Here is a 16415-nt window from a genome sequence, read left to right on the forward strand (position 1 = left end):
AAGAAAAAGGGATGTCAGCCTGAGAGCTCCTGGACAGCTCTGACACCGAGGGTGATTTTTCAGCAGGCTCTTTGGGCTGTCACCTCTCAAAACACACATTAGGAATTCAGCTCTGCTGCCTGCCCTGGGAGAGGGGAGGATCCAGCACAAGGTGTGAGCATGTTCCACTCCTGATAAGCCAGACAGAGCTTCCCCAGCTCAGCTCAAGCCTTCATAAGCCTGGTGGAAGGAAACAATATTAAAAGATTAGCCCTTGCTTTGTGCCTCGTAGGTGGGTAGGAGGAAAAGCCTCTGACAGTCAGGAGAGCAGGGCTGATCCCAGGGATGCTGATCCAGGGATGCTGATCCCAGGGACGCTGATCCCAGTCCTGGCAGCACTTTGCAATGCCCAGTCCATGCTCCCAGGACCACCAGGGGAGAGAGAGGCTGGAAAAGTCCAAGTCCTTGTCCTCAGAGCAGGGGGCAAAGGCAGAGCGGGGATGGCATCCAGACTGCAGCTCCTGGTTCCCAAAGAAGTGAGTGATGGAACACCAGCTCCGTGTGCAGCCTCTGGCCCTTGCCCCTGTGGGAGGCAGGATGAATTCACACCCAGCTCGCCCACAAATCTCGGATCTGACACACAAAATCCGCTCTAATCCACTGTGAGCCTGGCCAGGGTAAATCACTCTGCTGGGGTCAGGAGGAGCTGCACAGAGGTACGGATGTGACAGAGCCCCAGCTCGTGCTGTGACATAAGGATGGACAGCAGGGCAGCTCCAGGGCCACCCAGCTGCTTCCCCTGACTCTGGAGAGGAGCCAGAACAGCAATCAGGGCACCCTTGAGGAGCTCAGCATCCACAGGGCTGGTTCAGGAGGTTCAGGATAAGAGGATCAACAAGACCAGAGTGTAGCAGTGTGTGCACAGTCTAAAGATTACACTAGTTTTCTGTGAAAGGAATAACTTTATTCCATTGACCAGGAATCCCCAAGACTGTTCATCAAGACTGCCTATTTTTCCAGTGCCAAATGTCTATGCATTAATTGGACAGTATCTCCCTGAGCGCTCACAGGCAGGCTGTGGCTGCTCCTCACTGAACATTTTGTAAGCTGTATAAAAACATTTTCATCCAAAAAGATTGGCAGTAAAAATTACAACATATAAATGCATCACAATTTACACAAAAACTAGTTTGTTTTTTTTTTTTTCTTTTGTCGAACTCTATTTTCCAAAAAATAATCTTCAGCAGGTTCAAATGACAGCAGCTGGAAACAAAAATAAGTGACCAAATATCATCTTATTGCAAATTATAACCACTGACTTTGTACAAGCGTGAGCAGAACCGTGAAAAAGTTTGTATTGGTTTCAAGTATACAGTGGTGATGAGCCATCCTGATGCAATTCCCACCAATGCTTCCCTGGGCCTGGGCTATCGAGGATGTTGTTTCCATAGGAAATAACAGGAACCTGAAGTGACAAGTGGTGCCAACCCATGGGAACGTGGCCAGCTTTTCCCATCACCGCTGTGTACTGACTCCTTGGGAAGATTCATGGCCTGTTACCAAAGCATTTGGGGGTGGGGGAAGGAAGGAAGGAAGGGGGGTGCCCGTGAGAAATGATTAATTCCAAATTAATTTAAAGCGCGTCACATTTAAAACGTCCCAGCACATCATCAGAAACATTTACAAAATGCTAACTCTGCCCTGTGTCTGTGAAGATGTTTGGAAAAGGGAAGTGAGAGATTCACTACGGTGCCCCCCTGCCATCCATCCTACCCCACAATAAGTTACAAAGCTGTACAGCTGACATCACATCCAAGGCTCCTTCCGACAGTGAAATGACTGGTTGCTTTCAATATTAGTGCACAACAGTGAAAAGCTGGCTGCTGCTCTGTGTTTTGGCAGCAGCGTGTGAAAAGAAACAAAAAAAGGCACTTTTTGGCTGGTTGTGCCTTTAACTTGGCAAATTTGTCTATCTGGAGGTACCCAGGCACTCCTTAAGATGTCCCCCGTTTCTGTGCATGTTTGTTTATATAATTTTTTTTAAAAGTAAGGCAGAATCCATAAATAAAGGCAAAAAGCAGTGCAGAAAATGTGACAAACACAAAATGTACAAAAGATGAAGTTAGTTGGCACAAAAGAAGCTTGAATCCAGAGCCAGAAATCACTGAACTGCACTTGACATAGAAAACAAAACTGTGCTCAAATCATCCCAACTGGTTTCCAGTTATTTGTGAGCAAATTAAAAGAGCTGTGATATTTTAAACGTTGCCTGGTCAACTGAAAATGCAAACAAAGCCAATTCTTTCTTTCCCTCTGTTAAAATTGCTCTAAAATCTGCACAACAGTGTTCCCAGCTCACTCAAGGAATTATTCATCATATACAACCAATACCAACTTTCTCAGTAATTTCAAAGCATAAGCAAGTGATTGCAGATCCATGACTGAGACTACATTTTATTCAATATGTCTCCAAAAGTTAAAAAAATTTAATGAGTAAAACTGCAACAGAATTCCTTCTTAAAGTGCTTTCTTCTTTTAAACAACTCATTAACTTTTTCTTTTTTTAATTCACCAACATCCTTGAATAATAAATGCTTGCATACCTAGAGAACAAAGCTTTTCTTTTACTGCCCTTCCCAGCTGTCTGAAGGGTTTTTGGAAGGGTACTGGGAAAGATGACTCATTCCAGAGCTCCTTTACCAAATCATTCAGTAAGGAATCACTCTTTGTACAGAGCAATCCTGCTGATCTTTCTCATCAAGAGCTTTACAAATTAGCAGGGAGACATATTAAATACAGAAGTCCTTATGTAAACCCATTCTTTAACTAATATTTTACAATGAAATGTAAGTCATCACACATCTTTACAGAAATTTGAATATTCCTATTCAATATTATCAGAAAGATTAAAAATTTGCCCTCCATACATAAGGGCAGTCTGTTTCTTTTTTTTTTTCCTGTATAAAAACCAAAAGAAATTTTTTTTTGCAGCATCACAGAAAAGCAACAGTTTTACATTCACTCATTTAATGTTCACATAAAAATTCAACCACTAGCGTTTGTGTATTTGATAAAATCTTCTTGACAAACTTGGTTTCGGTGTTTTGGACTGTCACAAGCTACTGCAGGTGAAGATGCAGTTTTGTACAGCATTTGTTGATCTGAAGCCTTCGTGACTAAAAAATGCTTTTATCTTTCAGGGAAACAACCTCCTCCAGCATCTCCTCTGGTCCTGTGAAGCCACTGCTCCCCCAGACTCCCAATGGCATCAGCAACACGACTCCAGTTCCAGCAGGGACCAGGCATTGAATGTTTGAGCTGGTTCTCGTGTTCACAGGGATCTCCTCTAAGGGTCAACGTCATCAAGGTCACTTTTAGGCTCCCCAATCATCATAGGAGACTCTGAGCCCTTTCAAACACACAGGGGACAGGGAGAGAAGGACACAGTCACTTTTGTGAGATGCACAGCTGTTCACAGCATGGTCAGTGATGGTTCTGACCCCAGGGACAGCTGCCCCACAGAGGCACCACCAGGGGGTAAATCTGCCTTTATTTTACCTGCTGCAGGTGCCTCTCTCCATTCTCATTGGCAGGGCTGCTTTCTGACCCATTGCTGCTTCCAGACTGATCCTTCTCATTCAGCAGGGCCGTGGCATAGGCCAGAGTGTCCTGAGTTGCAAACAGTCCAAGAGAGTGTCAGGGGTCATGGTAATCCCTTAATTTCACAATTACTATTTTTTAGAATTATTGTTGTTTTATTATTCTTGCTTTAAAACAACAATAGCTGCTGTAGTGAGACAGCCAAGTCACCACAGGTAACTGTGAGCATTCACTAATATCATTGAAGGGTTAATTTTCTCCAGGAACAACTGAGCTTCTAAAGGCTTCAGCCTGAAGTGCACTGAAATATCACAGAATCATTAAGGTTGGAAAAGACCTTTTAAGATTATCAAGTCCAACTGCCAAACCAGCAACACCACCATGCTCAGCACTAAACCATGGCCTCAGGTGCTGTATCCACATATTTTTTGAACACTTCCAGGGATGGTGACTAAAGTTGCCAAACCCAAAGATGCTTCCAGGAAAAGAAGTAAGCAAGTTTAACATCCTCTGCCAGGACTGACACATACCTGTGCTGAAATTGTGCGCTGGAAGGTTTTTGCAGTGGATGTTTCATTGGACACATTACTCTGAGGAGCCCAGTAATGTTCAGACATCTGCATAAAAAGCCAAGAAAGCCATACATTTGCCATTTGATTTTTACTTGTGTAAAGCCTCAGTGATGGTGGGTGAACTAAGACTGGAACAAGCTTCCTGAATGCTCTGGCAGTGAGCTGGAGATCTGGGGCACAGACACTTTAAATGCAGCCACAAAGGTTACTGTCCCTCAGCTGCAAACCAGCAACCAACTCCTGCTGAGCTCCAAGCTTCCAAAGTGCCCTTGGATATTTATGCAAGATATACTGGCCAAACTATGTTGAGTTTAGAGGGAAGAACAAACACTACACGTGTGGGAGGAAAAGCTCTATCAGTCGACAGCTGTGCTTTGTGCAAAGCTGTGATGATTCTGTAAGGAATCCAATCATTTAAACATTCTCCTGCATCAACACACAGGCAATGGAAAACTGCTTTTTTAAAAAAGCTGAAGCCTCCCAACACGAATACAGTGGCACTGAAAGCTTCCCACATAGCAAAGAATAATCACTGCAACCATTCACACTTGGTTTTATTCACTGTAAATGCATTTATGCCTGAAACACGTGGGGAGCTACTGAAGTTCTGGCATTGCATCAGATTAGCTGCATCCAAGTAGTCCTTGTAAAAAATGAAGTATTTTGTCTTTAGAGCCATCTCAGAGAGCCATGCAGAGGATGGAGATTATCCATCCATGATTATTGTTGTAAATGAGTGGCAATTTTCCTGTTACAGCCAAATTACCTTTTTCTGTAGCCACTGCACAGCCCAGCTCCAGTGGTGTGAATTCTCCTTGAAGTAATCTTTTGCAGTAGGGCACCTTGGGAATTGAAATTATATTCATTAGTCAGGAACAAGGCATTCTGGACAGCACAAAAAAATACAAAGACTCCTCTCTCTTTGCACTGCTGCCCTCTGTGTGCACTGTTATCACTGCAAACTGACTTAAACTCTACAGCCCTGTTGATAATTGAATTAGCAAGAGCAGTAATTTTAGTAAAATTCACTCAAAGCAGTCTACCCCACAGGTTCACATATTTCAGAATTATGCTTTATTGGGACATATGCCAAGTTCTAACCAAAGAGAATTTAGGGCTCATAATATTGCAAAACTCTGGAATAGCTTCCCTGTGTTTATCTGGTGTTAATGTCAGACTCCAGCTGTGCAGAATGGTTTTTTTCTTTATAAACAGCAATTAGCATTTGTTACCTGAGAAATCCCTTCAGGTAACAACCAGTAAAGATTTCACTTAATGTACTACCAAGACCTTGCAATAGTAACAAAGGCTAAAACTGATTAAAATAAGGAGTAGCAGGTTTTACAGTAGTCACAGGGACCCAAGGCAGGGATGAGTTAAACCCTGAAACCTTTACTCACTTCTGAGCCAGAGTAACCAGGAACTTGACACACTGGTAGCAACGGCTGCTGTCCACGTGGTTGCTGTGGTGCATCAAGGCTGTGGGGAGAAACACGTGGATTAGAAACCACAACCCACATTTCCATGTACCAGCCAGTCTGGAAACAAAGACAAAGCTAAAATTTTAAGTTAGGGAATAGGTTTTGTTTCTACAGATGTTAGCATGAGTTTTTGTGTTAAACACACTGCTGTCAGTGCTGGTAGTCTTGAGCACTTCCACAACTCTACTGGATTAAAAATAGAACTGCTGCATTTTCACTTTGATCTTTCAAACGCAGTACCTGAATTTTAAACAGCCCTAATGCAGTTATTCTTCCCCTATAATCCATTCTATGTTAGATAATCACTATGGTTACATTTGTCTGAAGGAAAAAAAAATTGTCTGAAACCCCCATAAATGAACCAGATCACCAGCTTCCACCTGGATCAAAGTTTGCAAAGCCAGAGGAATGTTTAAAGCTTCTCCACATAAACAAGCATAGCTGAATTTAACAGCCATGAAACTGTTCCATAGGAGACTCGGGCAAAACCCCAGGCCATTCCTACCAGGAAGTTTTCTCTACCATGAATTCCCACCTCTTTAACAAATTCTTTGATTGAGGAGAAGCACAAAGATTTCCACGGAGCTGCCCCAATCAGATTTGCTACTCAAATTTGCTCTGTCCACAGCAGTCAGCAAAGAACACTGTAGTGAAAGCTCTAAAGCTGGCAGAAATTGTTTGGGAACTGCAAATTGCCAGTTTTAATACTGTTGAGGCAGAACAAATGATAAAAATTACACCACTGCTGTACTACAAATTATGCACAAACATCCTATTAAGAAGCACCAAAACCTATTATGTGCTGATTTCCCTTTCCTGGATTAAAACCAGTCAGTGTGAGGGATGCTGTTCAATGCTGTTGTGAGGAAACGTCAAGGTAAAACTACAACTTTCACTCCCAAACCTCAGGGCAGTTCTCAAAGCCTTCAACATAAAAATGCAATTGAACACTTGCACTTCTCCTCTGCAGAGGAAAAAAGGTCATGTATTGCCCAAGTTACAGCACAGAATTGGTCCAACTGGGACCAATTTATCCAGAAATTAAAATAATCACTTAGCTATTCTCTTACACTGCTGCATATTTCCTTCTCTGCCATCAGCCCCACATGGAAACTACTAAACAGAGGAGCACTGATGAGAGAAAAGAACAAAGCTAAATACTCCTTCCCACTAAATCAGAATCCAAAATAACTGAAGGTGAAAGCCACAATCTGAAGCATCTCCTCACCCAAACAGCCATGAAAGAGCTGCTCAAGCTGCATTACCCATCAGAGGGGCTCTCTGTGTAACCCCACATTTCATTTACACACCAAAGCTGCTGCTCCTGGCGCACATGAAACAACTTATTTCTTTATGTAAGTTATATCTTATTACTTCTGTTTTTTTCTTTTTTTCTGTTGCTTTTGAATGCTTCAGTAACTTGACTTCAGTAAAGTTTTCTATCTAATGGAGAGACAATACTTTGTATGAGCAGCAACAGGTGGGAGCCACTTGTCCCACTGAGGGGCTCTACTGCAGTCAGCAGGGCTGAACCAGTTTCTTGTTATGGTAATTAGGATGCTGACAAAACAAAAAGACTGGCAGCTTCTTGAAATATGGAGGAAATAAAAATTAGTTTTAAGGTTACAGGATTCAAACAGTTCCTCTGTTATGGTAATAAAACGTACTTTTCTCCCCCCACATTACACATACATTCTGATCTCCCCTAATTTAAATGAGTTAGCATTCTTTCACAGTTCAATTCCTTTCTAGTTTGCTGTCACTATAACATTCCAGTGCTTATTTTGGATTTTCTTAGAGCATTTTTGGAGTGACAGTGGCTAAATCAAATGTCTCAAGTTTTTCTTCCCTGAGAAGTAGAACAGTTTAGGAGGATTAGGAGCCAGGAGATGGAGTGAACCACCACCACCACGAGGGTCAGTAGGAGACAGGAGTGTTCACCCACTGGCTTACTTGCCTATTAATCCATTTTCAGTTTCAAAGGCAAACTTGATGCGCTCTACTTGTAATGGGTCTTCAATAACCTGCCAAGAAAGAAAAACATCAACTTAGGTGAGTTGTGTGTGATGCTGTATCTATTCTATGGAATGGTTTTACCCACCCCACAGGCAAAACAAGTAAGACTGAAGTTTCATGTGTCACTGGATTATGAAGACAGAAATTTAGGAAGTAATAAAACTTCAAACTGAAGGAGTAAAATATGTGTGGATGTTGAAATTACCAATGCAGCCCCAACTTTTTTCGTTACACATCAACACACAATCTATCCTGTACAAGTTTTACCCTTCACCTACCAGGATCTCATGGAGTAACTGGAATATGTTTTTCAGTTCATGAGGCGGAGCAGTTTCCAGTTGAGTCTGTGTGTAAGAAAAAGTTACTTAGATAGCAAAATAAGCTGGTTAAGCAAAGAATTTCAAGACAGCTTTACAGATTTTTGAAAATTTATTAATTTCAACACTAAAGGCCTAAGAAAATCTAAACCCCAACAGCTCCTGCAAATCCAACAAACTGCACTGATTGTTCTGGGGTGCTGTTACAACGCACAAGACACAGGATGACCAAACCCTGGCAGAAACACTTAGGGGACAGGCTTGTCCTGGCTTTGTGTGTACCTTGATGAAGTGCAGCACAGTGAAGGAGAAGTGCTCGTTGCAGAAGCAGCAGTACACCACCATCTCCATGAGCACCGACAGCGACCCCGTCAGCTCCCGCAGCGCGTGCATCACCTGTGGGCACAGCACACCCTTCACACACAGCTGCCTTCAGAAAATACATCTCTAACACAGTGTTTGTCCTCCCCAGGAAGGATGCAGCTCTTTTCCCCAGTGCCTGCATGGCCCAGGAGGCTGAACCCCTGCTCGCACAGCACTTCTTCAGCTCCTGATGCTCGCCTCCCAAGGGCCAAGCATCATCCATTAAGTCAGATCCACTCAAAGTAGCACCTGAATTTGACATGGTAAAAAGCTGCATAGGCCCTGCCAAAACGTGCATAAAACCAGGCCCCAAAGCTTAGGGATACACTAGAATATGAACAGGATAAGAAACTAAAGGTGCTTTCTTGTTTAGGCCCAAAATAGCCACTGGTGTTGGATATTCAGTGTTTTTCATGAAAGGATTTGTCAAAGGAATACATCAGGTAAGTTTTTAGGTTCAAGCAGGGCAGAATTTAGAACAGATACCTCCATAAAGTAGGGCTTTCCCTCAGACAGGAACAGCAAGGCTTCCACTTCTTCATGGAGTGCCAGAAGTGGCCCTGAAGCAGTGATGCTGAGAGGTGGACGCTGCTTAAAGAGACCAGGAGCTATAACAGCAAATACAAAAACAATCCACTCATAGATTAGTTTGTTCTAACACACCTTGAAGACACTGCTGCTCATTTGGCACCATGAAACCCCTCATGACACTCATCTCAACTAGTTTATAGCTTGTGTGCTACCACTCCAACTAACAAATCTCTTGCACATTGAAGTGTCACTGATTTTAGTGACAGCAGACAAAAGAAGTGCAGGAAGATCGAAGCAAAATGTCCACAGACTATCAGTACTTTGAGCTTTAGTTTTACTCCCAATCCCTCTTGCACATTCATCATATCCAGAATATAATTCTCCTGTTACCTTTTGATTTTTGACTGCTTTCAACCTCAGACAGAAATGAAGTTATTCTTTAAAAAGACAATGTCAAATTCCTCCTTCAGGAAATGAAAGACTTTAACTTATTCCTTTATTAACTTTATTTGGATATTTCCACCTCTTGTAAGAGGTAACTGGGTGAGTGTTTAATTGTTTGTTATTCAGTAGCTTAGTCTAAATACTCCCCTTTAAATCAGCAAAAGACAGCACAAGTCTAAACAAAATACTGCCTGTGAGTCTGTTCAGCCAACAACACAGCTCAATTCACTCACATGAGGAAATACCTTTTAGGCATAGGGGAAGGGAAGAAGGCACAAAACTGTTAGTAACAAGATTTCCATCCCCCCAAAATACTATCTGTTTGCTACTCAATACATTTACAGCAAAACCAGAAGTAATCAAACTTGTATTAACCATTTCTGCCTTAAATTCAAAATCACTGTGTTTTCCTCACTAATATTAAGTTACTCCCAATCAATGTAACTGAAATGCCAAGGCACCAAAAGACAAAACCACAATTCTTACCAACATTTCTTTGTGAGGAGACGTCAGAGTGCAAGACCAGTAGTGCTACAGTGTTGTGAAGATATCCAAACTCACGTGCCTGTGCTGAACTCCACCTGCGGTTCTGCTTGAGTCAAAGACAGATTTAATTACCTTTGGTTTATTTAATCAACTTTCTTAAGCCAAAATAATGTTCTCACAGCCCACCACCATGGTCTAATACTTTGGAGTGGGTAAAAATTTTATTATTATCAAAAACATCATGTTCACTTCTGCCAAAACAGTTATTCCCATGCTAACTACACATAGGTGGGCTCACACTTGCACGAGGTTTACAGAATAATTGAAGGATTTGTTTATTCTACCACGTGAAAAGTATTTATTCATAATTTAAACATAAAAAACGTGGGGATGGCCTGTACCTGATTGCTCTGCCGGTTGGGGCCAAGGAGAAAGTTGACCATGTGCCTCAGGGCAGAGTGTCTGAGGAGAAGACTGCTAGCCCTTATTCCCTGCTGTGAAGACAAAAACAACAAATTACCTTCTTGTGCAGGTGAAGAATTAGTGCTCAAGAAAGCAAAAGTAAAATGCACAGGCTAAAACCTGATTTTCCACTCTGAAATCCCCATAATATCCCACCACAGATCAATGAGATAAACTGCTAAAGAGCTGACTCACTGTACACAGTACATTACACAAACCACAGCAGAATCAGCAGATGCACAACAAATGTCTTACAAGAAAAAAAGAAGGAACAAAGAATAGAGAAACAGAAATGGTAAATTCAGTTAGTTATTGTGCTCCCCACGAAATAGAAATCCTGAATGCTTGATTTTTTAATATATATATACATATAATTTTTTTTAAGAACAACCCCATATAACCCTTCAAAACAGACAACCAAAATTCAGATGCTGGAAATGACATCTTCCACTGGTACACTTTTGTGATTTTATCCTAATCCATTATTCAAAGCCATTTATTTAAAAAAACAAAACAAAATAAACCCAATTACTCCTAATAAAAGTTTTGAGTTTCACTGTGCTGCAAACCATTCTATGAATAAAGATCACTAGCTGCATTATTAATGCCTTTCAAAATTTAAACAGCCATGAGAAAACAATGTTTTCTTACCTTCTGTACAAAGTTATTGAATAGCAAAAAGTACTGAGCACAGTTTTTACAGTTTTCAGGTACATCTTTATCCAGTAGAGCAAGTAGCACCTCCAGTAACTGATGTAGAGTTTTTAACTGTAAAAAGAAAAATACTTGGAATTAAAAGAGCTGTCTACTTCTTAAAAACCCAAAGTGTTTCAAACACCTCCTGGGCAGGAAGAGATGAGCATTAAGCTGTTCCATAAATGAAGAGCTCTAGGCAGGATCAGCTCACACAGCTCTGCAAACAGAGCAAGAGGCACCAGGGAGAGCCAAGCAAGGGCATGTCTGCAGAGAGGTGACACTCACTGACCTTCTCCTGATAAAGCAAGGCACTGTCGAGGGTTTTTTCAAGGATAGTGGCCACAGCAACTCGCACCTCCCTCACACTGCACTCCAGGAGGAAAGTCCTGGAAGAGAAAAGGTGAAGCTGCAAAGAGAACTGGACTCAACACGTACACAGCTGCTGTGATTAAATGTGGTGCTTAGTGTTTATTATTTAGTCCAGATACATTTTGTACTGTACTTCTGTGGGTAAGCTTTAACTTGCATTTACATATTCCATCTTGTAGTAAGGCCTATAATATCCCTATTAATATATTTATTCATTTAAATAAAAAAAAGCTCTAAAAGCTCGCATAAGATGTTGTTTTTCAATGGAAATTAAAAGATAACATTTTCTTTACCCTTCTTTCAGCATGTCAGATCTCCAACAATTTGTTTTCAAAGCACCTGTTAGGTGATCCTTAGCTTGTCAAGAAGAAAATCTTTCCATTCATCTGTGATCCTTGTCAGGTTAAGTATTTAACTTACCTTACCCCAACACTTTCACCATGTTCCCCTTTCCCACCACTTGTAGGGCTGACCACACAAACTTAAACACATTCCAAGTCCCTTCACTGAATTCATCACCTGCATCCTCCTCCATGCACACTGCATTTGATTTTCAACATTCTCAGAAAGCTGTGCAGAGAAAATACTAAAAACCCAACTCAAAGTAAATATCTAAAGTGTCTGTTTAAAGAATGTGCACAGTCAACTCTTTGGGAATACATCAGTACAGGCCAGATCATGTTATGAGGAAGCTTTATCCCCACTTGAGACACAAAACACCTCAGACAGAATTACCAGGACTTACTTCACAAGCTCCCGGCCCTCTGGCCCAACAAAATACTCCACCAACCAGTGACAAGCATCAATGCTTTTGGAGAGCAGTGCATCTATGGTGGCAATCCATTCTTCTGTATCAGCCCTTCAACAAAACAGGGACAACTATCAGTAATCCAGGAGGAAAAAACACCTCCCAAAACTGAGCCATGTTTCTTGTTTGCCTTACCTGAGTTTCTTCTTGGTTCGGAGATAGGTTTGGAAGAGGAACTGGACTGCCAGCTGTAAGCTCACCTTTGCCATGCAGGGATAATAGGGATGCTTTACCTTAGTCTGAAAGAAATATCACATTTACTCCAGAGCAAAAGGATGCCTGCAGCACACATGCTGTCTCTTAAACACATCAACATGTTCTATTCAAGTTATTTGCTTCACTTGGAAAAAACAAACCACAGCATTTTTCTGTGCTAAGTCAGTTTCCAGTGCTGACTTTGCTACTTAATAAATATGCTAAAACAGGAGCAAACTTGCTGTAAGGCCAGCTAGATCTGTGGATTTCAAAAATTTAATAAATACTGTTTGTTTATGACTCCATTTAGAAAATGTTAATTAAGAAACTATTACCAATTAAACTCTATCAACTTTGAAGTAATTAATACCAACTTTTGAACCTTCCATATGGAGAGGGATTTCTGTCCCTCTGGAGGCTCAGTTTGCATAATGAAAAAAGGTATGGATTATTAAATAAACTTTACTGGGGCAAAATGATGTTTCTCCCAGTACTAGAAAAGGAGGCTGGAGTTTGCTTTGAGGCAGGTGTTATCATCAGCATCCAAAATTACTGGAGGCAAGGAACAGCTTGTTTGGAAAAGCAAAATCATGTCAACTCTTCTCTTCCAGTTTTCCTGGTTTGACCCAAATAGTTTTTGTGGCCATTTTACCCAACATACTTTGAACATTCTAACATTAAAATCCAGGTACTTACAGCATTCAGGGAGGCTAATGACAGAACAAAACTGAAGTAGTCACTACTGTACACATCTCTGTTCTTCATGAATTTCAAGTTTTCATCTCTCACCATCTATAAAAGTAAAAGAAGGCAAAAAAAATTAAAAATGCTGTCAAAATACACTTCTCTAACTAAAAGTTCATATTTTATGTAAATGTGTGGTGTTTAAAAATCAGTGTCAAACTTACTCTGGTTCCTTTTGAATCACTACTTCAGCAGAGGGAAAAATACATACAGGAGATTTAGAAGATCTGGTACAAAACCAGTGATTTTCTTTCAAAGATATTACAAAACAGCAAATGAAGGACTTAATAATTTGGTCATTAAGGGAGAAAAGGAAGAAATTGCAGATAAATTGTATTTTTTGCTTGTTTTTAATAAACAAGGGAAGAGAACACCCCTCAAACCAGAAAGGCTTGCCTAACAAATTTAGATGCAGAGAGCAAGGAGTCCTGGTGTAATTACAAGCTGCAGCCACAATAAGGTATTTAAATGCCAAGCCCTTCTTTTTTCAAATGAGATTTTGCTGAAAGACTCTCAATAAATTTGAGCCAAGTTCAATTCATTTAGTAACACAATCCCAGATACAAGAATGCCCAAATTGGCTGTTGATGCCCTGAAACACCCCATGGGGAGGGCCAGGCACAACCTGCAGAGTTTATTCTCCCTGTGTGTGTGATGCAGGCTCTCTTCACTGCTCCTCCTCTTTCTACACTCTTGTGAACTCAAGAACCTGAGGATCACTGTAATTTGCCATCATCTCCACTGCTCCTCGAGTGTACTCCAAATGAAGCATGTCTGCTGTTGTCTGTCCCTGCCTGACTGCTGCCAGATCTCATGTTTGATTCTGCTGCCTGCAGTTTCTTCAAAGCAAAGAATTGATGGGCCAATTTTGTGAGAAGGTACAGAGAAACTTAAAACAAGCATCACTAAAGAGCTTGTTAGGAACTTTATGTCAGAATCCAGAATTGCTTTTTTGTTTTCCTACAAGGGAATTACTTTGAGATAACCTTTAATGGTTACCATGTTTCTCTCACTATGTGCTCAAATTTTACATGAGCAGAATTTAGTTGCCACTTTTCAGTGTGCTTTACCTGATATATCCTCACAGGCATTTTCTCTACAAAGAGCCCCTTTTTTTCTCCTTTTCGAACCAGCTTGGTCAAGATGGACAGACGGTCACTGTTGGGCCTGTGGGGTCGAGGTGATGACTGGGGTGAAATTTCTGGTGAAGAGGGAGCAGATCTGAAATATAAACAAGCTGAAGGTGAATAAAAAAATCCTACAACAAATCTATAGTTTAGGTATAAAATACCATTGCAGCCAGAGTGATCTTATGGCAGTTTTGAAGACAGCCTGAATATTTCTTGAGGCTGTCAGTCAGCTTGAACTTGCTGCAATAATGGTAAATAAACAAGCAGCTTAAAAACCAACCCAAAACAACAGAAGGGTCAATACATTGCTTTGCTGGACAGTAATTACTCAATTCTTAGTTGTGGAGAGACGGAACTCTGATGGCTGAAAACTTTGAGCTTTCTGAATTTAAGGGTGCCAACCCTCAAGTAAACACCTTGTTTGACCTGAGACCTTGGAGAAGGCTTCAAAAATGGAGTGATAGCACAGAAACAGTGTGTGTGTAGTTTGGATAGCATTGTGTGATCTCACAGAGTGAAAGAACTTAGATTTGGGATTTTAGTATATGGTGATATATGGGAGCCAAGATGGAGAATTTTGGGTGTGGGTTAGTTGTCTTTTTTTGCACCTTCTTCTTCCTTCTTTTTCACAAATCTGGGTGATTTTCTCTAATTGGGTGAAAGATGTCCGTGTTGCGGGTTTCGGGTGATCGTAATTGGGTTAGAAACATAAGTAATATAGATTTCAACTTTTTATTAGATAATTGGGATTCAAATAGCCTGGAATAGACACCATTTTATCTCACTTTATCCACTCAGAAAGAGCTCACATCTCCTGAGTTTGTAACAGATAAGGATAATAAACTTCAGAGTGAGACTTCAAAACCAATGCCTCCTGAATTTTATTTGCCCTGATCTTGGAGCAAGAAAGAGCCTGGTATTCCAACAGAGAGAGGTCTAGGTATCAATATGAGAGAAGCCTTGATGGATACAAGAGGAACTTACAAGGAGAGGTCCTCAGCTTCCTGACGCACGACACTGACTCTGCTTTTCTTTGGCAGCACAGGGGAGTTCTGGTCGGACACTCTCTGGTAGAACAGCATGTAGGCATTCCAGTAGCGCCGGCGCACGTCGGGGTAGGGATTTGCTGTGGGGACAAAAGGCAGCCCATGAAGGCCCTTCAAGGTTTAGTATCTTTCCCATTTCCTATATAGAAGCAAAACTGAGGGTACTGAAGTAATGTGAACTGCAGCAGTATAAATTTGTCAGATCAAAACATCAGTCTGTGTCAGTGAGTAAAAGTGTCTGAGTTATGAAACAGGTGAATATTGGAAATGTGCTTGGAATAAATTCCTTAAAACACTGGAAAGTTCAACAATATGATGCCACACAGTGTTCCATGAAGTCATTCTCACTAGCCTAAAATAAGGGCTGTTTTATGTTTGGTTGTTTTTTTTTTAACTATATTAACAAGGTGCCATTTTACTTTTCAATCTCTACTATTGAGTCTGCAAAGTGGTGCATAACAGTGAATATGGCTCAATTCATATTAGACCATACACAAGCTGTTCTGTCCTTCAGTAAAGGGAAGGCTTTAGGGAAAAAATGGTTCTGAAGGAGCATTAGTCCAAGTAACTCAAAGTACCTATAATGGACTAAGCTCTGCTGCTACTGAAATCAGTATGAAATATGAAGCTACTGTAAATCAGTCTGTACTTCTGCTTACATTGATCATAGACTTTAGGTCTATACTCTCCACCAAAACATTCATATTCCAGGGTTTCATCAGTCAAATCAAATTCTTCAACAACGGTGTCATTAAATTTATACCACTTTCCTTTTCCACATCCTCTGTGATCAAAACAGAACAGAAACACAACAGAAACAAAGTTAGTTGATTTGTCTCAGTAAAAAAACAAACCATCCTGAACAGCCTGGAAGTGACAAACCTGAACTCACATTTGTTTTGACAGTAAGAAGAGAGCTTAGTTCAATTGATGTCAAAGCTGCATTCTAAAAAATAACCTTGATTAAAACTATGAGAAGCACAGCACCTGCAAGTCAGGAAGCCCTCAAACAGCAATATAAGGTACATTAAGAATTAATGAGAATTTTATTCTGTGATGTCCCATATCACTGTGTCATTGCCTCATGACAGGTACTGAGAAAGGGAAGAGTGGTTCCAGAAGAGCTCTGGATGGCTCCATGCACCTTCCCAGAACAAGAAGCCTTTAGACAGCTCT

General features: G+C 41.0%; 1 protein-coding gene across 5 annotated transcripts in view; it reads right to left on the reverse strand.

The window, feature by feature from the left end:
- Nucleotides 1–921: 921 nt before the first annotated feature.
- The window catches only part of USP24 (ubiquitin specific peptidase 24), a 61717-nt gene continuing 46223 nt past the window's right edge, over nucleotides 922–16415 (reverse strand). The window contains exons 49-67 of one of the 5 annotated variants that reach the window (XR_005627670.1): nucleotides 15899–16023; nucleotides 15178–15319; nucleotides 14134–14284; nucleotides 13016–13111; nucleotides 12260–12363; nucleotides 12062–12175; nucleotides 11237–11333; nucleotides 10903–11019; nucleotides 10191–10283; nucleotides 9790–9892; nucleotides 8815–8916; nucleotides 8248–8361; nucleotides 7927–7992; nucleotides 7590–7656; nucleotides 5552–5630; nucleotides 4918–4993; nucleotides 4110–4196; nucleotides 3538–3648; nucleotides 922–3388 (exon numbers count right to left, since the gene is read on the reverse strand). Coding sequence is in view for 2 of the 5 variants with exons in the window: in XM_039711340.1 (XP_039567274.1) it covers nucleotides 3326–3388; nucleotides 3538–3648; nucleotides 4110–4196; nucleotides 4918–4993; nucleotides 5552–5630; nucleotides 7590–7656; nucleotides 7927–7992; nucleotides 8248–8361; nucleotides 8815–8936; nucleotides 9790–9895; nucleotides 10191–10283; nucleotides 10903–11019; nucleotides 11237–11333; nucleotides 12062–12175; nucleotides 12260–12363; nucleotides 13016–13111; nucleotides 14134–14284; nucleotides 15178–15319; nucleotides 15899–16023 (1930 nt within the window). In the remaining 3 variants the exon portion in view is untranslated. Of the gene's footprint in view, nucleotides 3389–3537; nucleotides 3649–4109; nucleotides 4197–4917; nucleotides 4994–5551; nucleotides 5631–7585; nucleotides 7657–7926; nucleotides 7993–8247; nucleotides 8362–8814; nucleotides 8937–9789; nucleotides 9896–10190; nucleotides 10284–10902; nucleotides 11020–11236; nucleotides 11334–12061; nucleotides 12176–12259; nucleotides 12364–13015; nucleotides 13112–14133; nucleotides 14285–15177; nucleotides 15320–15898; nucleotides 16024–16415 lie in introns of all 5 variants that reach the window. The other 4 variants (XR_005627669.1, XR_005627668.1, XM_039711340.1 and 1 more) reach the window with 4 other exon arrangements.

This window comes from Passer montanus, unplaced genomic scaffold, assembly GCF_014805655.1.
Source record: "Passer montanus isolate IOZ18808 unplaced genomic scaffold, ASM1480565v1 scaffold25, whole genome shotgun sequence".
Lineage (NCBI taxonomy): Eukaryota > Metazoa > Chordata > Aves > Passeriformes > Passeridae > Passer > Passer montanus.